A 23402-nucleotide genomic window follows, 5' to 3' on the forward strand; every position below is an offset into this window, starting at 1 on the left:
TCATTTTTGTATTGGTCTTGTAAATTTCTATCGATTTGCAAAAAAACTTTTTGCCACGCCCACTCTAACGCCCACAAACCGCCTAAAACTGGCCTTCGCACTTACACCAGCTGAGTAACGGGTATCAGATAGTCGGGGAACTCGACTATAGCGTTCTCTCTTGTTTTAAAATCAGATTGGCATTAAACTTTGGCATTTCCAAGCGTATTTATATGTATACTTGAATTTGATATGTGTGGGCGAATTGGTTATGAAACGGTTTTGGCCAGTGCACACCCAAAAAGATCAAGTGTATTACTACACGACGATTGCGCTCAGAAGAACCACCGTCGAAGATTGCCTGCCTTGCCTAACTAGCGGAAAGTAAATACATAACAGTAAAGTAAATAAAGTAAAGCCACACACCAAAAGCAGCCACACCAGATGCGGTCCGAATGCAATGCGGGCAAAATGAAAAACCGGACAGAGTCGGGTCTAAAACGAGAGTAAATGTTGGTCCAGACCCCAGAGAGTCAGAGAATGGAGAATACGAAAATCTGACACATAGCAAAAGTGGCTGACCTCGAGAACTCCCGCTTACGCTAGAGGCCAAAGAGATCACTCAAATGTAGCTGTATCTATGTTATTTTGTAAGCGGGCGCTCGTCGGACTCTTGTTCCTTTTGCCATCACTTTTGGCTCCATATTTCTAAAATGGGTAGCTGGCTTACGAGTTGGCTCTTTTTCTTTGGGCCACGCAGTTCCTTTTGATTCTTGTGGCTGGTCTCATGGTTGCAGGGTCTCCTCTGTAGTATTAATCATTCAACTTATTATAGTTTTTTTTTAAACCTTAAAGTGACAACTAAATTAAAACCATTCCATAAGTTCCTTTTTTGAACCAATCTCGAAATGTTTCTAGTACTATCGACTTACCTAAAATCAAGGGTTTCGCAATTTCGTGTGCACTTTTTATAATTAAAATAACACGGATTATCTTATGTTAAAGCATAACCGTACTGTGAAACACTACTATTTATACCCGTTATTCGTAAAGTTAAAGGGTATACTAGATTCGTTGAAGAGTATGTAACAGGCAGAAGGAAGCGTTTCCGACCATATAAAGTATATATATTATATTATATTCAATAGCCGAGTCGATCTGGCCATGTCCGTCTGCCCGTCCATATGAATGTCGAGATCTCAGGAACTACAAAAGCTAGAAAGTTGAGATTAAGCATACAGACTCCAGAGACACTAAATTACATGGATAACAAATTGAAAATTTATTGGAAGACTATTTATAAGATGACAAGTTCTCTTCAAAAGCAAAGTATATGCCTGTCGATAGGAAAAGTACCTTACCAATATACCACTTTATCTGTATTAAGTATTCCCCAGTTGGGAGTGGCACCGGAATCTGTTCTCCCATAAGATGGAATCCCATTATATGTACTGGACCCTGTAATATAAAATCGTAATTAATTTTTCTGATATGCATTGTTAAAAAGTGAGCATTTTACCATATAGGGACATGTGAAATTGAAATTAGAAAATGATTTGAACAGATTAAAAACAAGTACGACTGGCGCTTCATAGGGTTTTCGCAAAAATCGACAACCATCAAAGGTGATGTTGTAAAGCCACGGCTTAAAGCCATTAGCCCGCTTGAAAATTTGAGCATGGACTCGAAGCTTAGAGACTGTCTTTAGGACAGTTCCATTAAAACTCAATGTCGTTGTGTCCCTTCGAATTGCCTTTAAACGACACTGATGCACGGAGAGCCAAGATTCATTCACTGAATCGCAAATAAAGTTGGTAAACTTAAATCTGGAAGCATTCTTAAGAAAACAAATTTGTTGGTATTCAAACTATGTATTATTTTTATTTACCTACGATAGAACCAATTTCGAGGGCAATACGGAAATATAGGACTAAATATAATACGTTTGAAACGGTGCCCATCTTGTCGACTACTAGACAAGTCTCAACCACTGTTTTTGCCAATGACTCAATTTGTATACCGCAATTTGTAGTCGCAGAGTTAAGAGGTATACTAAATTTGATGAAACGTATTTAACAGGTAGAAAGAAGCCTTTCCGACCCTATGAAGTATGTATCTTCTTGACCAGGATCATTGAAAAAGCTAAAAAGTTAAAAATAAGCATGTAGAGTACATTGCTCATTTTTTATGAAGAGGCAACCATTTTATATCCTCTTTCCAAAATTATTTGATTTTTGTATTATTTTTTAAACAAAATTTGAAATTCGATCTTGCACTGCCACTAGCTGACTATCGGGTATCCAGTAGTCGAGAAACTCCATTATAACATTTTATCTTGATTTAATACTTGAATAATTATAACAATTATTCATAGATTCATTTTGAAATTACCTTATACAGTTTGGAAAATGGTATAATAAGTGCTTTTTAATTTGGTATGCTTAAAACAAAAAGGCTACATTTATTTTGCAGTGCTAAATGAATACATGAATATATTTTGCTGATAATTTATTAGAAAATTTTACTAGACCAAAGAAAAGTAAAATGAAAACCTCATCTGTTTTAATGTAATAGCATGAAAGGAGGACTGGGAACTATTCATACATTCATTAGACCCCAAAATAATTTTTTTTCCAGCAGTATAAATCATGCTCCAAAACCGTTGGGTTTTGTTGTATGACATAAAAATGAAAACAAGAGAGAACGCTATAGTCGAGTTCCCCGACTATCTGATACCCGTTACTCAGCTAGTGGAAGTGCGAAGAAGAGTCTTCAACACTGACAGTTTTTGGCGGTTTGTGGGCGTTAGCGTGGGCGTGGCAAAAAGTTTTTTTTGCAAATCGATAGAAATTTACAAGACCAATTCAAAAATGAAAAAATATCAAAACATTTTTCAAAAGTGTGGGCGTGGCAGTTTTTGGCGGCTTGTGGGCGATAGAGTGGGCGTGGCAACATGAATCGAAAAACTGTGTCTATGTCTCTACTAAATATTTCTACTTGTATGTTCCGGGTGAAACCTACTGACAAAGCGTTAGTTTAGCCTTAAATTAAATAAATTAACAGATTGAGTAAAAGAAAGCTTTTTAATTAGGTAAGCGGCTGTTGTTAAGATTGGATACTGGCGTTACCGGTCGGTCGGTAGTTACATTTGTTGCTCACGACCGTGGCACCCTTCGTCCCTACGTAAACTGCTGACTGCGTAAATTAAGCATTCTGTCACGCCCTGGTACAAACTCAATTCATAGAGCTGCTATCCATGTATGAAATTTTAACATTAGCCAAAAAACGTTCTTGGCAACTTTTTTGTTCTGGGGCGGGTCCCATGGCTGTGGAGCTCCGCCTTTTTTTAATGAAACAAAATAAAATTACTGTGGAAGTGAAACGCGAAATGGATCCAGCCAAAAAGAAAAGTGACCGCGTTTAGTCGAAACCGCATATCAACGAAGATATGATTCTTCCAGAAACTGGAACCGTTCCAAATCGAAGTACAAAGATTGATTACTGTCTGCTTAAAATTTACGCCAAAGAAATAAAGTACATATTTTAATCACAGATATAATTACATCACAACACAATTTACATGTTATTTTAAGCGGCAAACGGCAGCTGGCCTAAAATTTAACGTATCTAAAGGATGTACATACATGTGTATGTTTTGATTTTCCTTTCATTTGCCTATTTCTCCCAGTTTCCCTAATGATGTTCCAATTTTCAGCCACGAGAGAAGGACAGCCATATTTGTCGGTGACAGACGGAATCCAACAAATCACAGTCGAATAGAAACAAATTGAAACTGACTTATCGATATAAAAATGTTAATGACCTGAACATTTTGCGTGTCGAATTGTCACACAGTTCGCGCTGGGAGTGCTTTTAAAATCTACGCTCAGATCACCGCAGCGTGATAATTGCCCAGCTTTGTTCGATGTACTTGTATTCCGATATTGTCCTTACTATGATTGAAAAGCAACAACAAAAACCCATTCGAGACGTCACACGTGTTACCACTCTTGAATATTATTTCAATAAATTTAATCGAAAAACACGTCTAACAGATACCCTTTACTCAGATAATAGGCAGGATCGACTTGGCTAGTGATACTGCTCAAAAAACAAGAGAGAACGCTATGGTCGAGTTCCCCGACTATCTGATACCCGTTACTCAGCTAGTGGACTCGATTAAACGTCATTTAACCACGCCCACTCTACTGCTCACAATGTACAAAAACGTTTTGATTTGAAAAAAATTTCAAAATAAATCCCTAGCTGAACATCGGGTATCTGAGTTTCTCGACTATAGCGATCTCTTTTCTTTTTACGGCTTCTTTTCACGCAACAATTGGAATGTCATTAGGGTTAGTGGAAAGCGATTTTCGTACGTTTAAGCTACTTTATAAATCAACTCTACGAGCTCTATATTTGGCTTTGTTATCGAATCGCGATACTCAAAAGTGTCTTGGGCTCCATTTAAATGTGATTTTTTTGTTAAGCATATCAAAGATTGCATTTGTAGCTTCCACTATGAAGAATACCACAGTTATTATTTGTTTTCCCAGAGATAAACACAAGCCTTTTCATTGTTTTAAGACAAATTGCTGCGAAATCTTGATTTTACCGCCTGATAAAGCATGCCCGTCTCTAGATCGAAATCTCTAATAAATATTTAATTAGATATTTTGCTGTTGAAATGTTCCGGTTATTGGTTGCTTGTTGTATTTTAAGAGAAAACAAGAGAGAACGCTATAGTCGAGTTCCCCGACTATCTGATACCCGTTACTCAGCTAGTGGAAGTGCGAAGAAGAGTCTTCAACACTGACAGTTTTTGGCGGTTTGTGGGCGTTAGCGTGGGCGTGGCAAAATGTTTTTTTGGCAAATCGATAGAAATTTACAAGACCAATACAAAAATGAAAAAATATCAAAACATTTTTTAAAAGTGTGGACGTGGCAGCTTTGGACGGTTTGTAGGCGTTATAGTGGGCGTGGCAGAAAGTTTTTTGGCAAATCGATAGAAACTTACAAGACAAATACAAAAATGAAAAAATATTAAAACATTTTTCAAAAGTGTGGGCGTTAGAGTGGGCGTGGCAACATGATCGACAAACTTGCGCTGCTTCTATATCTCTGGTCGGTCTGTATGCTTAATCTCAACTTTCTAGCTTTTGTAGTTCCTGAGATCTCGACGTTCATACGGACAGACAGACGGACATGGCCAGATCGACTCGGCTATTGATCCTGATCAAGAATATATATACTTTATATGGTCGGAAACGCTTCCTTCTGCCTGTTACATACTCTTCAACGAATCTAGTATACCCTTTTACTCTACGTGTAACGGGTATAAATAGAAAATGATCGCCTCACAGCTCAGTTTGTTTTTGCATTAGTTGTTGGTAAACAATAAGCAAAAGGATGGTCGCCATGATTGAGTGCCTGGGATTTTGGTGATTCCGAATAATCTCAAGGGAGGAGGTTATGCTTCTAAACAGAGTTAACGAATTACGTAAACTATTTGATATTGAACGGGAAAAAACATCATATTTTAATTCTCTCTTTGTTATATTAAATATTACTACTTATACTGGTTTCATCTATTAGGATTCGTTCTAATTAGAACTGAACCGCTCCGAATCGGAGTAGCTAATCATTTTTAGCAAAATAAATATATCAGTACCTTTTTTTTGTCATGAAAAATACTTATTGGTGTTTTTTAATGCTTAAACACAAATATTCCCTCCCTATAAACACCCACTCTTTCACTTGACGCCATTGATAATTTATTCTTTCACTTTTAATCAATTGGCGAAAAAAAGGGCCGCCTTGTGCCTCAGTTGGCGTCACTATGATGCGATTTAATGCTGATTTTTTTGTAACCATATTTATCTAATTGCCATTTTGTTGACCTAATAAGTATTGTTTATTCGTCGACACTGGCAAGCAAAGCAGCAATCGCAAAAGTTGGCATGTTTCTTCTGGTAAATTTAAATTATTATACACGTTACTCGTAGAGTAAAAGGGTATACTAAATTCGGTAAAAAGTATGTAACAGGCAGAAAGTTCTTTCCGACCATATAAAGTATATATATTCTTGATCAGGACCAGTCAATCTGGCCATGTCCGTCTGTCCGTCCGTCCGTATGAACGTCGAGATCTAAGGAACTGGAAAGTTTAGATTAAGCATGCAGACTCCATAGACATGCACGCAGCGCAAGTATTTTGACCCATGTTGCCACGCCCACTCTAACGCCCACAAACCGCCAAAAACTGTCCGAGTTGAAGTCTTTCCTTCGCACTTCCACTAGCTGAGTAACGGGTATCAGATAGTCGGGGAACTCGACTATAGCGTTTTCTCTTGTTTAGTTTACAGTATAATTCTTTTGCAAAAGGTTTTTATTATACCCGTTACTCGTAGAGTAAAAGGGTATACTAGATTCGTTGGAAAGTATGTAACAGGCAGAAGGAAGCGTTTCCGACCATATAAAGTATATATATTCTTGATCAGGATCAATAGCCGAGTCGATCTGGCCATGTCCGTCTGTCCGTCCGTCTGTCCGTCCGTATGAACGTCGAGATCTCAGGAACTACAAAAGCTAGAAAGTTGAGATTAAGCATACAGACTCCAGGGTCATAGAAGCAGCGCAAGTTTGTCGATTCATGTTGCCACGCCCACTCTAACGCCCTCAAACCGCCCAAAGCTGCTACGCCCACACTTTTGAAAAATGTTTTGATATTTTGTCATTTTTGTATTGGTCTTGTAAATTTCTATCGATTTGCCAAAAAACTTTCTGCCACGCCCACTATAACGCCTACAAACCGCCAAAAACTGCGTTTAAGACTCTCCTTCTCTCTTCCACTAGCTGAGTAACGGGTATCAGATAGTCGGGGAACTCGACTATAGCGTTCTCTCTTGTTCTGTCCTGTGTTTAATGTTGCAGTTGCTTTTGGTTAATACCAACCCACCGCCAATTGCGAAAATGGTTTAGTTTTGCTTTAAGTTATGTTCGTCTTTGTAGCACTTGCACTTAATCATTATATGATTATTTTAAGATTATATGATTGTATAGCCTCGTGCCGTTGGCGTGTGTTTTCTTCTTGACTATTATGTGAGCCGTGTCTTGTGTGAAGTCTTCTAAGTTGAATGCTCCACCTCAAGTGTCTGTCTGCAAGTCCGGGGTGCTGAAGTAGGCATATTGTACTTGCTGAACATTTTTAATATGCAAATGAAAGCTTTCATCATATATGTACATACAATTCCAGATGATGGAAAATATTTTTAACATATTTGACTAATGGGGCATTATTTAATTATCGGCGTCAGCTTTGATTTGTTTGCTCTCCACAAAACTGTAAACCTTGAGTGTACGCAATATGTTTTGCTCATAAGCAATACATATACAGACCCAGTAACTGTTCTCGATGACAAAAGACCGATCTTTTCGAACCTTTTGAAGAAACATTTTAAGAAAACTCAAGAAATACTAGGCTGCATTTATAAACAAGTTCGTTTACATGGCGCGAAAATTAAGAAAACTAATAGTTAATAATTAGTAGGACGGAATGAAAAGCGTAGCAAAAAGTTTTTCAAATACCGGGTCTTTTGGAGTTAATAGAGGGTAGAACTATGCGGATGACTACTGGGCTGGTGTATGTGAGATATAAGCTGGGGCACGATGATTGCTGTGATAAAAGTTCTAAGATTGGCCCGCATACCAACGTGTGGGTCCGAGGCCAGAGCGTCATCCATTTAGACAGAGGGGCGGTCGGGGAATCAATTGCACTTTGATGACTGTTAATTAAAATTCGCACTGTACTTTTCGAGCATTTTTAAGTTATCTTGCTGCGTCGTTTGAGGAAATGCTTGTAAGTTTTTGTGCAGATCCACCAAGGAATGAGCTCAGCTAATGGTGACACCTGCCAACTTTAAATGCCCGTACCGGGGTAATGGTTCATAGATGACGCCTCCAATTTCAGACAGCAATCTTGCTTTTATCTTGTTTTTATACACAATATGTTCCATTTTTCTTTCAGCTAATAAATTTGGCCACATCCGAAAATCTCTCCCGATGTGCGTGGATGGCATTTAAATCGAATTCGGGGACATGGTGAGCCATTGATCAGAGTCCAATAAACCCGCGTAGTAGTTCGCTGTCATATGAGCAGAGATTAGTCACCAAAGACAACGACAGATATCCGCAGACACGATACATCATCAAGGACCTCCAAATGGAGGCTACTGATCAGGAGGTCGTGCTGGAGGGCAGGGAAGAACTCATGTCTACATCGGCCACATCGTCCACAAATGGTGGGGACGCAAATGGTTTCGGAAAAAAATTGGTAAGTTTTTTCTTGAACGTAAACCTGCCCACCATATGGGTTGTGGATGAATTCCATTTCCCTTTTAAACATTTTTCTTTCTTATAACTAAATAATTAAGAGTGAATAAGATCGCTCCAAAAATAGTTCAATTCTCAAACTTTTTTGTATATTAGTGTAAAAAGCAGTCGGAAATAAAAAAGAAGAAACACATAAAGAATTTATTGGGTTCGTTAGAACAAAACTAAAAGCAAAGAATAGAAGAATCTCGAAATTTTTCCCGATATAAGCATATAACATATGCTGAATGCTTTATGCAACTAAATACTGAAAAATGGTCAAGGAAGACAGCTTAATAAGCAATTCAATGAAATTTAAGATCAAAAACTATAGCCATAAAGCCTACTGCCTTAATGAAAACAGTTTCAATGACACCTCACCCTGGACATCTGTCCGCAGACATGCCCCCTTAATCACGCACAATTGAACCAACTCGTGCTTATTATAAATAATATTGCATTTACTGCACTTGTTGTTAAATATAGTCCGTAACCTCGCCGGATCCCACACCGTACGTCACCAAGCAGAGAGTGACGCGGCCTACGCCTCCCGCTCCTTCGAAGAATCCGATGCAGTTCGTCCAGATTAAGCCCTGCAATCTTTATCAGACCGCGCAGGAGCAGCTGAAGAAGGCAGAGGAGGTCAAGAAGCTTAAGGAGGTGAAGAAGGAGGAGCCAGAGGAGTGGCAGAACGTAAGTCCATATCACATATACAAACAATAGCCGAGTTACCCGACTATCAGATACCCGTTACTTAGCTAGTAAAAGTGGGAATAAGAAATTTCAACATTTTTCTGGCATATTGATGGAAATTGAAATAATAGAATAATGAAAAAGAAAGTGAACGCTTTAGTCGAGTTCCCCGACTATCTAGTACCCGTTACTCAGCTAGTGGAAGGCGAAGGAGAAATTTTAGCACTGACAGTCTTTTTGTGGGCGTTAGAGTGGGCGTAGCTAATAATAATGCTAATAAACAAAGCAAAACAAAATTTTCAAGACTAACAAAAAAATGTGGGCGTGTCAGTTGTGGGCGTTACAGTGGTCATGACAATATATGGAAACAGATTCTCTGGAAACTTCACACGCTGATATAGTTCATGAGATCGAGTTGTGCATCGGGCGGACAGACGGACATGGACAGATCGTCCCGGCTTTTGATACTGGTCAAGAATATTTATGCTTTATATGGACGGAAACGCTTCATTTTACCTGTTACATATTTTTCAACAAATCTAGCAAAGTACGGCTACCGGATGAAAGAGTCGTGAATTTAAGCACTGATGATTTGAAAAAAGGCTAGACTACAACTGTTTAGACCTTTTATATTCCAGCGACATTATTAGAGAGGGTATTAGTATTATGTAAACTGTTAGTACAGTATTTTTTTAGGAAATTCCTCTATAAAACTCATCAGGTCGTCTAAAATTATTTATCTTACCTAATCTACAAAATTAATCTAAAACCGAATTCAAGAATCGGCTTCCAAACTTGTCTTTCTCTTTTTTTGTTTTGTTGTTGGTGCTTTGTGGCTGGCTGTTGGAAACCTATCGCCCCGGTAAACTAAAGCAAAATCACTTGGGCTGGTATATTGCACACGGCTCGTTATGGTCGCTCCAGTTTTCAATGTACGTCGCCCGTTAGCGGACAAAAAAATATAGCATTGCATAATCACTATTACATTTTGTTGATAGTTTTTTCTCGTCACCTGCGCTTGTCCACTTCTATTTTCTTTGCCCAATGTTGTGTGTTACATGCAAATTTGTTGCTGACATAACCCCGGCAAAGAGTTGTCTTTTGACGTGACTGTACTTAACTAATAAGCCATTTAAAGTGCCTTAAAATGCCTTTTGGCGGTTGATCAATGATCCATGGGCATAAGGTTTTCCGAAATTTTATAGGTTCCCAGACGAGACTTTGGGTTACGGATGTGCGCCAAATAAAAAAGAGAAGAAATCCATTAAAATGCGTACGGTGTTTTCGAACTGGGCGACCAACACAGCTTGGAAAGAAAGATCAAATACCGCTTAGTGGCATTCATGTATAAATTGCTCTATAATCGTCTGTAGCGAAAATCTTTTAAATTTAAATTTAGTAATCAGAACTGCAGATCTATCGAGACCATCGCAATTGACCGGAAGCTTTAAACTGTTAGTCAATCTAGGAAACAAAAGAACGGATTTTTGCTTAATGACCTGATAATATAATATGAAGATTATTTGCCAAACAGATCAAGTTTTTTAGGCGTAGAGTAAGAAATCTGCGTAATCTGAACAGCGACACATCTCTCTGATTCATAAAAAAACCATAATCATAATGGAACATAAATTCTTTACTGCGGTAGCGACTTCCATGAAACTGACCGAAGTTACTCTCGGCTTGGAAACATTTCACCTTTGTCACGTAGTTCCGCAGCCGCGTCAAAACTTTTTAATTGCCATCAAAAGATACTTACTCCAGCTCGTTCATTTCCACAGTGCGAATAACACAATGACATTTTACACTTACACGTCTGCGCATTTCGTTTTCTTTACAAACTTTCCCTACCTTTCTGCTCAAAACAAAACATGGCCAACAAAACAACCCGGTGACAAACTACTAATAACAAATGGAAAATACACAAACAGAACCTTGACAATTGGAAATCGTCAAGACGAAAACGTGTCGAACACATCATCGATCGAGCGGTGGAAACAAAGAAACTCGAACTGGAGGAGCATGATCGCTTGCGCCGAAAATCGAAAACATTCACCGAAATGTTGGAGGAGAGGCAAGTACAAGTCCCAGTACCGAACAGTTCCCCACAAAATTCCTACCACGTTTCCAAGTGATATAGACATTGCAGTGTTTCTTAGACCAATCAAAAATTTTGTTTTGAAAATTGCACATTTTTTGTTAAAACGTAATCTTTTAGTTTATTGAAATAACTATTTACAAAGTTGCCTTAAACCATACAAATTAACTTTCAAGACCTGTGACATACGTCCTGAACATATAACTCTATTAAAAAATAAATATCCTCACAGGGCTGGAAGAGGCGGATCTCGAGGACGTGCAAAGCTGGCTTCTCTGGCCGTATACAACGAGAATGAAACAAACGACCTGAGTGATCTGGGGATCGGGACCAGCAGTGCTAGCGGAAAGAGCAGCCTGTCCGAGGACTATGATAATAACAGTGTTATGGTGAGTTGCAACCAACGATGCACATCGGGGTGTTTCCCCCCGTATTCCCTGTCGCCTGGCCTGATTATAGTAACAATTATATCTCATTTGTATTTTGCCTGCAACTGAAGCTCTAGCTTTCAGTGTTTCTAGTGGCAAAAGTGTGGCCAGCGAAGTGATGTGACATGGGCTAAAAACACAAATAGAATACAATTCGAATTAATTATCAATTAAATCGACAGCTTTAGAAGGGACAAGATTACGAACGATGGAGCTTGTACAAAACATTTTCAAAACCTCAGCATATAACATAGGATATTCCTTAAGCAATTAGTAACTGGTTGACACATAAACTGTTGTCTGTGCTTGGGATATTAAAAGAGTGCCTTGAATATCAGATAACCGAGGAAGATGGATTAAAGCGGGTAGGATAGCGAATGTTACATTTATTGCCCACGACTGTGTAGGCTGTAAAGCTTTAAGAAAGTCTAGTGCAACTAGTCGTCAGGTGGAAAAAATAAACTTCCATTATAAACCTTCCTATATTTTCTGTACAAATTCTAAATGTTTTACCTCCACAGAGCGACCATGCGGCGGAGCTGGATATTGCGATTGGAGCATCTAGCTCTGGAGTTGCTGGAGAAACTGTCCAAAACGTGGACGAGCAGCTGAATCACATAAACCGCAACGGCAGCAATGGGAACCACAGGAACAGAGTGGCTGTTGGCCAGCCGGGTTCCTCCAAATCAGCGGGGCGGGAATACATCTCCTCGTCAGGATACGACACGTCCGCCAGTACTGCGCGAGCTAGTTCTCCGGATCTCTGTGAATACACCTACGAGGGAGCCATCCAGGACTACAAGCAAAGAGTTCATCTGGCCAACAGCAATGACAATGAAAATGCCAACGGCAAGAGGATTGGAGAACCCGTTGCTTATCCCACAAGGCGAGGCTCTAAAATTGAGGATCGATTAAGTGGTTTTGAGGTGACATCGCCAAGTGACACGCAGGAGGGTGTAGAGAAGCAAAAGGTGGACGTGCCCAAGGTGGACATATCCAAACGCAAGGAGATCTTCGAGCAGGCCAAGGCGGAAGTCTCTAACGGAGGTGCTCCTGCTGCCTCAAATCTTCTTCGAGATGGTTTTACCAATGGAAATGCAGCTCCCACTGCATCGGAGGTGAGGCGTCTTTCTGGTGACATCTCCAGTATTCGAGATCGCATGCAGAGTTTGGAACAGCAGCGAAAGGCGTTCAGTTCCAGCAAGAGTGTGGATGTGCCGGTGCCGCCTCTTAAGCTGCGTTTGAATAGCCTACAGAAGTCCGTTGTCAAAGAGGAGCAGAAGAAGCCACCGTTGGTTGCCCTAATCGATGCCAGACAACTGGAGATCATGAGGGGAGAAGAGGAGCGTATGCGCCAGCAGCAGCAACTGAAAAATAAGCATACTCCACAAAGCCAAACCACTTTTTGTGCATCTTCGTCAGCTCCTCCTGCCCTAATTATAGAGGAACCGCCGGTGGCAGACACCAATAATGATAGCGGCATTCAGGAGGACACAACTGATGAACTGCACCAGCAACAGCAACTCAACGCAGCCATCGTCGCCTTGGCCCTCGAGGAGCGCCAGTTAGAGGAGGCAGCCAATGCGGTCAACCAAATTGAAGCGGAGTTCGATGAGCTAACTGATCTGTATCCCTCGCCATTGCCACCATCTCCAGCTCTTCCGTCGGTCCAACAAAGAATCCAACAACCGACAGCCGCTCAGGTTCCAGCACAGGCGGTCAATCTAGCGGCTGCTCCTCCATTGCGGGATATGGAATTTAGTGTAAGTTATACTAACAATTTTATCGATCCCGCTAAGATAAGTCCTTGTGATGTTGATGTAGTAGCTGCTTCAGCGGTGTCGGTGTCCAAATCTGGCCCCACTCTCAATCCCACATCCTCTCCAAATTCGGTATCCTCTTTTCCCAATTGTAACTTGCGTAGAAAGCCCTCCAATGAAATGGTCCATCATCGCAATTTGCTTAAAATGTTCAAGGAAACCTTTCAAAACGACGACGATCTGAAAGAGGTCTGTGAGTTGGTTACCCCGTCAGGTCAGCTTACGCAGATTATTGACTTTACCAAGCAACCAAGTAATTCTCCCATACCAATACCTACACCAGTACCGTCTACTTCGATTTCCACCCAGGTACCGCGGCCACTAGGCAAGCCCCCCATGTCGCCCAAGGCATTGAGGTTAGCGTTCAACCCTAAGGGACAAATAAATCCTCAAAGTTTGCCCCCCAACTCTGGGCTTTTACCCCCCCATTTTAGTATCAATGGGCGTGTGGAGATTTTTAATTCACGGCAACTGGATAAGCCGCCCACGCCACCAGCTGTCCCGAAGAAAACTGTAAGGACTGAGCATCCTTTTAAAGAAGCGATTCCTTCGCCAAAAGTGGTAATGTGCAGTCCTCCTATGACCATCGTTGAACCCGACGAGCTGCCTAAACCAAATACTGTGAAAGCCCTTACTAATTGCTTTAGCCAGATCGATTGCAATTCGATTACATCATCCATTTCGTCGCAGAAACCTTTGCCTACCGATCGCATTACCCAGATCACATCATCCTCTTCTCCAATGCAGCCGAAACGAGTTCAGCTTGACGAGGTTGATCGCAGCTCCGGGGATTATGCCCCAGTTGTTGGTCAAACCAAGGCAATTGTACACACGCCCCCTAGCAAAATAGGCGCCCAGGCAAACGAAAGTCTTGATCCCCTAGCACCCAACGACTCACTGTACATGCAAACATCTTCGCCCAGCGAAATGCCTTCCTTGAAAGCCTGTTTTCCAAATGAATCCAGCTTGTTCAAGCTAGCTTCGTCACGACCCACCTCGCCTTTGGTGGATGTGGCTTTGTGTCAGCAATTCCTGGATAGAAAAGCACCAACGAATATCCAACTGGCAGAAGAAGACCGTAGAAGAATAGAGCAGTTTGCTGTAAAGGAGATGCACTGTGATAAGATCGATTTGACCAAATCACCCCGGCCGAATATTGGTGTCCAGATTGTGACCAAGGATCTGGTGAACAAATGTGATGGCATAGATAATTCCGAAGCACTAAAGGAGCTAGACGGCTTACCCACCCAGGAAGACATTGCCCTGTGTACAGGCCTACTAGACTGCTTGGCACCAGCTGAGGAGCCTATATGCGAAAGCATTGATGAGAGGAAGGGTCCAGTACCGGCCACTGGCTTCCAGGACATCAGTGAGGAGGAGGTGAAAAAGTGTGATAGATACACAAACAGACCAAGCTCACCCATTAGCAATGTCAGGGCAGCTCACTCGAAGGCTTTGATTAAAACTTGCGAGCAGATCATTGCAGAGGAGCGTAAAGCTAGCAGTCAGATGATGAAGACTTCGATGCCGGAGTCGGTGGAGAAACCGTCGACGCCTCTCCTAGGTCGCAGATCGAAGATTCCCATACCCAAACCTTGCTGTATTACGGCATCTGGAACTGATTCAATAAGTAGAGCGGGTTATGCACCAACTACACCCTCACACCTCTCGGAAAGTGTTCAGCAGCCGGTAATAGCGCGCACTCATGTGGTGGAAACAAAGATTAAGGTCATGGAGATTTCCCCACCCAGTTCCCCCAAGACAGAGGAACAGACTCAGCAACATGCATCACCAGCTAAGGAGAAGAAAGCCAAGAACATATTTGATTTCCTGCGTAGAAACTTTGGGCACCAGGAAGACCAGCAGCATCATCCCACCCTGAATGAGACCCTTGAGAAAAAAGTGGTGCTCACCAGCACCAAAAGTGGCGTAGATGTGGTCAATGCGGATGAGTTTATTCGGGTAGACAATTCAAAATTTTATTTGACAAATGAGCTGGAGGTCGAGCTAGTGCCACCTCCTCTGCCCAAGTCACCTGCTCCTGTCAACATTGAGATTCGCAAAAAGATCACTACAAATGAGATTTTAGAGGAAAATACCACAGAACAGGCGCTGACCCAGGAAATAAGCGATTTGCTAGACGACGAAATCTTGAAACTCGAGATTTAACACTGGTGTCAAAGTCACCAACATCGCCAGACCTACAAGATTGGGTGTTTAGAATTCCCCAGATATCGGAGTGGTACGTGATCTCTCCAGTGCTTTTGCGACATTAGAGAAGCTTAGAAAATAGCCAAGCTATTCATTGACATAAATGGCTCTCTCAGATTAACATAGGTTTATCGAATTAGTACTTGAACATTTTACAATCAAAATAATAATCAACGAATGATAATTTTAATCGAATTTATTTTTACTACGGTTTCCGTTCTTTTTGACATTATTCAGTTCTTATTTACTTTTAGTTATGGGCTCAAGCTACGTAAGTTACATTTTTTCTTTATTTAATTACATACTATACTAAACCCAAAAATTAAATATGAATAGAAAATTTGATTTTATATAAACAGTTGTCAAACATATGTTTTATGGTTATATATTTTATACACAAACGTACACACCAAAATAAAAGGAAGATCGTATACTTTTCGCGCTAATACACAAAGAGGATTTAAACCGCAAAAGCATACCCAATAAATTAAATAACTATAAAAATTAATAATACAATCGAAATATAATTGATGTTCTATTTTATTAATAAATTTTAACTAAAATCTATATCAAGCCGATAAAACTGCAGTATTGCGAACTTAAATTCATTTTTCTACACGCCGCTTTTAATTATATGTACGTGTTGCTAGAAATTCAACTGCTTTCACTGCTTGGCAGGTTAGTTCAGTTGCGGTGTAGAATATCATTATGTAGATGCAAACAGTGTATCAAATAGGCGTAGAAATTAAATGTTTATTTTGTGTAAAGTTGATTTTAGATGTTATGCGTATGTTATTAACGTCGGCTCCGTGAAGTGACTTTAAATTTGCTAGCAAAGTTCAAACTACAGAGAAAGAGAAAATGATTTAAAAAAATAGCAATCAATAGATGTGGGCAAAGCAATGGATCCTGATATTCCACATGTCTACATAATGCCGTTTCCCGATCCCCTGGATTTCCCATCCTTATACCATAGGTTGAGGGTTTTTGTTTAAGGCTTGATTGTACATGCTATCTTATTCACCTTTTGTCATAATTCGTGTATATATTTCTCTTACATGCCTTGCCCTCTTTTCTCGGCTAAAAACTTTTAAATATGACTTATCTTTTAATGCAGTTGCATAGCTTACATGCTTACTGCCAGCAAAAGTTGTTGCAAGTATACAATTTCCGAGGTAAGCGGTCTCTCAATATCATTTCCCCCTAGTTTGTGCCTTTTGTGTTATGCTGTTTGTACTCTTCTTTTCAATGTTCTCCCTTTATTTCTGTTTGTTTTGTTGTCTCGCCTGTATTCGTTCTAAGTTGCATTGCATGTTGCGTTTTACCCACTTAGTGCTTGTATAAAATGACCAAAGTCACTCATCCGTCTAGTGGGGTTTCAGTTCAGCTTCAGTTCGGCGCTGCATACTTTGGGGGGTCGTGCAGTTGCATCCAACCCCCGTCTGTACGCCCTGGTTTGGTATTGGTACCCCTTGGTATCTAAACAAATTGCCAATTTGACGCTGCAGCGCCTACGTTTAGTATACTTAAAGCTTTCCACGGAATTGGTTCTGGCGGGGTAGTTCCGTATATTATTGATCCCACACTTGCGTCTGTGTGTTATCTTTACGGCACACCGTAATAATACAATCGCGAGTTATTCGCATTGGACAGTACCTAAACTACATCCCACAGATACCAACTAAAGTGATTGCAGCGCTCCAATTCGTTGAATCGTATCGATCATACACCAGGGGTAAGCGTATGGTTTCGGTTCTTGGAATCTCGTGCGAGTTTATAGGGATCGGAAAAAGGTGATAAAATGGCATGCACACATATTATTTGAAGGGACAAAAGCACTTCTTTTGTCGGTTACGTTACGAACACTTCAGTCGACCAACGAAGGCGACATATTTTTGAATTAACTGACTTCTTACTTACTGACTTCTTACTCTTTTAAATAAAAAACCCTACCAATTTTATTCGACCAATTATAATCCGAGTAGAAGCACATAGTTATATGACTTTGCTCCAGTTCCAGATAATCTAGTTGGTAATCAGCCTATATATTGGGTGTATTGTCGTGCTGATTCCGGGAAGTGCATTGTTCTGTTTCCCCTTTAGCTATGGGTTATACAATATGCGGCGTAAATTTTAATTTAATTTCTTTATGTTAATTTGTTTTTGTTTAATTAGCCAAACAGCATCTGTTTGAACCTACTAAAACTCATGCGATCCATGCGCATTTTTCTCTCTTTCTGTCATGCACGCTTTTGATGCTTTCTCGCTCGCTCGCCATGTCACGCCCACTTCATCCCACCCTACAGATCAACGAAGCTCTTGAATTGGCACTGCAAGCTATTGATCGCGAAGCGAGAACCAAGCCAATGGACAAGGCACAACATCCACAGAAGCAGGAAGAGAAGGAGGAGTTGAGAGATCAGCCGGAGGAGCAGGTGGCAAATGGCGAAGAGCGGCACGATGAGGAGTCCATTAAACAAGGGGAATTACATAACGAGGATGGGGAAATGCCAAATAAAACGGATAAGCAGATGCAGGGGGGACGAGAGCCCATCTATGAGAATGTCAGCTCGACTATATCTATGCATGAAGTAGATAATGAACAGATAGCAACGATGACGATAAACACACAGATCCAAGCGACGCTAAGAAGTCATAGAAGAAGCATTCCAAACAACCAAATCATCAAAAATAACGAAAATAATCAAAGCCCTAATCAAACCAACAACAGCAGGAATCAAAAAGAGAGCAGCACAGCAGCAACATCGGCAGCGACCCCTGTGCCACCAACAACTCCTGGGGAACAACCAGAGCCGTACTACCAAGTGCCGAAGACCACGGAGCCCTATTACGATGCCCCTAAGCATTTAAGGCCGGTGCCTGTCTACGAAAATGTCGAGATCTTGTACTCTGCCCTGGAGATTAGTCAGGGATCAGTGGGAGCGCCAGTAGGGCTGATGGAGCCACCCAAGGAGAAGCCACCGCCACCGCCCACCGAGAGTCCGATTCCGTTGGACGAGGGCCATATAGACGACCTGGATGGACTGGCCAGCAGTCTTGGCCACAACACAGACACCTGGTCATCGGACAACACCTACGAGACCATATCGAACGGCACTCGCCGGCACCTTGAGGGACAACCTGCCCAGCCCTCTCCGCCTATCAAGCGGATAAACTCGACCAAACGGATCAAGAAGGAGTTGCGCAACAAGCGCTCCAGCTTTCTGGGCATCGAAACCGACGGCGATATCGACGACATGGAAACCTATCTCGAGCTCACGGTGGCCCCGCCGCCGGATATGGCGCAGCTCTTGCAGGAGGAGCGGCGACTGGAGAAGCAGCTGTACATCAAGGCGGGACTCTGCGACAGTTCTGATACAGGTGAGTCGATATAGGTTTTTGTATAGCTGCAAAAGCTTTGATGTGTGTGAAAGAAAGCCGATAACAAAAGCCAACAGGGCATAAACGAGAGAAGATAGCAATAAGCAAATCACAAGCTGGAAGGGTGTCGACTGGCCCCATTTGCCCCGCGAGGTTAAGTATACAAAAGCCGTTTAGTGTGCGTCTCTCATGGAGCTGACAAAGCTTTCACTGAGATGCTTTCTCAATTTTGTTTTGAAGGAACTAATTATCTGTTCCAAAGGGTTAGACCTTTCCTTTGCTCTTAGATATAAGTACATAGTTGACTTTTGCTGCTGATATCATAATAAAAATTTAATCCAATATAAACCTCATAATTTGCTTATTACTGTCGAAGGCGAAAGTCGCGATTCTGGAGTTTCTGAAAACCATTCGCGTCAGAGCAGTGAACACTACACAAACTCCTCTGAGGAGAACGATACACAGTCAGAGGCCACGCCCCCGCCCTTGCCTCCACCACCGTCGACCGCCCAAGTGGGTGAAGTTATATACCAAAATGAGAGCATCCTTGCTGCCCAGACGCCGCTTCTCCAGACGGTCAGGGGAAACTCGGCCGAGTCCTGGACAGAATCAGCGACGGCCGCAGCTGCGGCCACCCAATCTTTGAGCGAAGCTACAGCAACGGCCAATGCCAAGATGCAGTCCATTGAGGATAAGATCCGGGAGCAGGGAGAGATGTTGCGGGTGGAACGCGAGCTACTTCACTTTTCGGTAAGTTTGGGCACAAAAAAAGTATGCTTAGCAAAGAACACTGCGTCTAACTCTACTCTTTCACAGCAGGAGGAACTAAAACGGCAACGTGAGAATCTTGTGCTCCGAGAAAATATTGCTCGACGAGAGTTGCATCACGGAGCCAAGATGCTGATGTCGAACAACCGGCGCTCGTTGCAGGATCTGCACCACGGCCTAGGAATCGGAAACGGAATGCTAAGTGCCTTCCAACCATCGCAACACCACCAGGTTTCAATGCCACCACCGCATTCGCAGCAGATTTACGCCAATGTTCCGCAGCAGCAGCAACAATTGGGTCTGCATGCATATCAGCAGATGGACACGGACTACCGCAAGTCCATGTCAGATCTAAACGAGTTCTCCAACTGTCTGATGTTGCCGCCAACGCCACCAACAAAGCCTTTGAGGGCTATGCAATTGAATGCAACTGGCCATGGCCTAGAGCCAGATTATGCGGTTAGCACGAGGCAGCGGCAAAAACCAGCTCCGTACGGTGGCTCTCTGGTAAAGATCGCTGAAACACCAATGTCGCCACGGCTCCCCGGTCAAGGGTATTCCATCCAAGCGCCGGTAGCGACAGCTTACCATCACCAGTCGGCACAAAACTTGAGCAATATGTCCAGAAACACACTGCTCGCTCTAAGTGCCACCCCCAAACCAAAATACGCGGACGGGTGGGTGCAGGTGCAGCAGCGGAGAAGTTATGACAGCCAACAGACCAGCGATGTGGCATGGTTGTCGTCCCACCAGCAAAAGCGCAAATCCATGCCGGACTACGGCGGAGCCCTCTACAATAACAACCACTGGCTACTCCAGGAGGCAGAGCAACGACGCATTGAGCAACTTAATGGGCGACCTATACCGGCGGGCAAGTCAATGGGCAAACCGTTGCCCGATTCCATTATACAAACTTTGACGGAGCGGGTGCAGAGCAAAGGAATCGGCGATCGAAAGCGGTGAGTAGAACAATCTAGGTGGCAAAGCAAATTCTACTTCCCTATAAACTAAAGCTTCGATCAATAATTGCTAAAGGACATTATTTAGATATAATGTGATAGCTTACCATTTAGGTAAAAATTATGTTTTTTTATACTCTTTATAATAATTATATTTTTATTTACCAATAGCTTCGATAGCAACGGACACTATAGCCAGGTAAATGGCAACAATGTCTACCAGCAGCAGCAGGAGCTGAAGAATGTGAAGAATGTCACGAATGGCAGCAGCATCAATGGCAACAGCAGTCAAGGGCAGGAGAAGGTACTAAGCGTCAGTGGCAAAAAGAAGTGCTCCCATTGTGGCGACGAATTAGGTAAACTTTGCTACTACGTTGGTTGTGAGTGTTATAGTTTTTCTTTTAAACCCCGTACCCCTCTTATTCATCGTCCATTTTTTGAGAACATTTTTTAGGCTTGTTGTCAAGAGAGCATCTTATATATGTCTCATGGTTGTGTCTCATGGTTGTGTTCGGTCGATCATTTAATGCTTTCTCCTTCCATGGTTATAAACTCTTTATCAATAAGTTTTCAATCTCACTTACATGTCTGTGCCAGATCTGGGCTGCACTCACGACAATTGTCGGCAGGTGCACAAAGCGCTGAAATATATTGTATGGGTGTAATTTTAAAAAGACTAGAAAAACAATTTGAAATATTTTAGGTATATTAAATAATATGTATGCCGTGGTGTTAGCTACAGCCTTTATTTTGTCTTATTTTTGTATTCTACGGTAACGCGGCTTACAATCACTTAACTTTTGTTACAATTGTGCACAGATTATACAAAATAGAACAAGCTTTTAATTATAAATTTGCTTAACTCTAGATGTTTGCCAATCCTGCAACTATGCTAAATGTTCCTTTCAAAAATTCCACAGGCCGCGGCGCTGCCATGATCATCGAGTCGCTTTTGCTGTTCTACCACATCAACTGCTTCAAGTGTTGCGTCTGCCACGTCCAGCTGGGAGATGGCCTCAATGGAACCGATGTCCGTGTGCGAAACCACAAGCTGCATTGCCAAAACTGCTACTCCAGTGACGACGGAATTAAGTTCAGCTGCGTCTAACTGAGTCCTTGCCAAGGAAACGGAAGTTGATTATAAAATAAAATTGGTGTTGTTGTTGCTCTGTTGCTTTTGCGACATTGATTGTTGTTGTTGTACTAGTAATACATAGATATTAAATAGAGATGATCATTCGTATGTTCACATATATACCCACATATGTTGAGAGGAAAGTCGAATCCAAAATGTTTTAGATTAATATTAATCACTTCTATATGCATCCGTACGAAATGATTTAATGTTTTTAGCTAGATTTTAACATTTTATACAACATATTCTACATGTTTAAAAGTCAAGCTCTCTATAATCAAAGTAAGATTTACAGTTCAATTAAAATGTGTGTTGAAAATAAAAAAAAGACAAAAACAAAAAAAAGATAAACTTTAAAGTGTTAAAATTTTATAATTGTACCATTCTACCAATTTCTTTTCGTGCCGAGAATTCGCTTGTTTCTAAATTTAACTTATTGTACACGCTACTGCCCACTTAAAATACCTAACGACGTATCCAATGTACCTAAAACTATATACAAACACCCATCCACATAAGGTTATATATTATATACATACATACATACCTTTAAACTTCATTAGAGGAGCAAATAACGTGAAAGATTTAATTTCTAATATCAGTTATTTTTATTTATTGTAATTACGCATACATTTGTATATTCTATACACATCTTGGATTGTATAATTAACTTTAAAAAATATGAATAATTTTTCTGTAGAAGAAGAAGATATATTAATTTCTTGTACTTTTTTATTAAACTATTTCAATGAAAAAAGTGTTTTTTTAACATGATCAATATCTGCGGGGGGCCGAAAATAATAAAAATATAGTAAATCTAAGATATTTTTGGGGTAATACTGCAAGGACTCGGAGATATATTTCTTTAAAGTTGGAAAAAGCCGTAAGCCATTTCTAAAAATTTAATCAAGTGCAACCTTTTAGCATTCTATTGCTCCATTAAAAAAAAAATTGTCCCTTTCTACCTGTCATCCTGTCGCATTACTCTCAACAAAAGTCCCACTTCACAAGACGATAATAAAACGTACATGGACCTTTTTCAGTCAAGTTTGGGGAACGGCATCCAGGCTGAGAAATGTTCAAACACGAGCTGCTCAGCGTGCGTTCAGGCTTCCTTTGTATGTCTCCATTTACGCTATTCTAAGTGATCTCCGGATAACTCTGATGGGTGATTAGATCAACCTTCACAGCAGCCGATTCCCAGACAGACAAACTCATTGGCGAGTGGTCTCGCCAGTCCTCTTCCCCTCCGACGTCTGAAGAGGACACACCCCGCTGATCTTCTCAACTGTATTATTTCCTAGGCGTTATAATTATTCCTAAATAACTTCTTAGAGTAATCTAGTTAATGCTCTTTGTACTATACTCTCAATTTTCTTCGCCCGCTATCTTCATTCCGGCGCAAATAGATTTAAATGAAAAATAAGCCTTTGTACCTGCGCATTCTGAGAACTAAATTGCGGAAAAACTATGCACATATATTTAAATAGGTAATAGGCATGTAAATTGCACAGACAGACGCAGCGCATGTTTGTTTCCTTGTGATGCCCCGCCTATTTTA

At 41.2% G+C, this 23402-nt stretch overlaps 2 protein-coding genes across 16 annotated transcripts in view; one reads left to right on the top strand and one right to left on the bottom strand.

Annotated features, from left to right (window-relative positions):
* The window catches only part of LOC6535318 (uncharacterized protein CG43427), a 52140-nt gene extending 29585 nt beyond the window's left edge, over positions 1-22555 (top strand). For 5 of the 14 annotated variants that reach the window (XM_015191567.3, XM_015191571.3, XM_039376570.2 and 2 more), the window contains 10 exons: positions 8005-8310; positions 8835-9041; positions 10973-11115; positions 11372-11528; positions 12089-13330; positions 17905-18979; positions 19356-19729; positions 19796-20706; positions 20878-21086; positions 21627-22555. In XM_015191567.3, the coding sequence (XP_015047053.1) occupies positions 8200-8310; positions 8835-9041; positions 10973-11115; positions 11372-11528; positions 12089-13330; positions 17905-18979; positions 19356-19729; positions 19796-20706; positions 20878-21086; positions 21627-21814 (4617 nt within the window). In that variant the 5' untranslated portion in view covers positions 8005-8199 and the 3' untranslated portion in view covers positions 21815-22555. Of the gene's footprint in view, positions 1-8004; positions 8311-8834; positions 9042-10972; positions 11116-11371; positions 11529-12088; positions 13331-16715; positions 16774-16810; positions 17334-17904; positions 18980-19355; positions 19730-19795; positions 20707-20877; positions 21087-21303; positions 21410-21626 lie in introns of those variants that run through there. The other 9 variants (XM_039376571.2, XM_039376572.2, XM_015191565.2 and 6 more) reach the window with 9 other exon arrangements.
* Positions 1238-4753, bottom strand: LOC6535316. Of its 2 annotated transcripts, XM_002095936.4 has the most exons (3): positions 1872-2709; positions 1499-1816; positions 1238-1437 (listed from the first exon to the last, which is right to left on the bottom strand). In XM_002095936.4, exons 1-3 carry the CDS (start codon positions 1938-1940, stop codon positions 1273-1275), a joined length of 552 nt encoding a protein of 183 aa, XP_002095972.1. In that variant the 5' UTR covers positions 1941-2709; the 3' UTR covers positions 1238-1272. The 2 variants fall into 2 exon arrangements, 1 of the variants encoding a protein (XP_002095972.1); XR_005561748.2 differs by lacking the exons at positions 1499-1816; positions 1872-2709 and adding an exon at positions 3624-4753.
* Positions 22556-23402: the final 847 nt, after the last annotated feature.

This window comes from Drosophila yakuba, chromosome 3R (genome assembly GCF_016746365.2).
Source record: "Drosophila yakuba strain Tai18E2 chromosome 3R, Prin_Dyak_Tai18E2_2.1, whole genome shotgun sequence".
Lineage (NCBI taxonomy): Eukaryota > Metazoa > Arthropoda > Insecta > Diptera > Drosophilidae > Drosophila > Drosophila yakuba.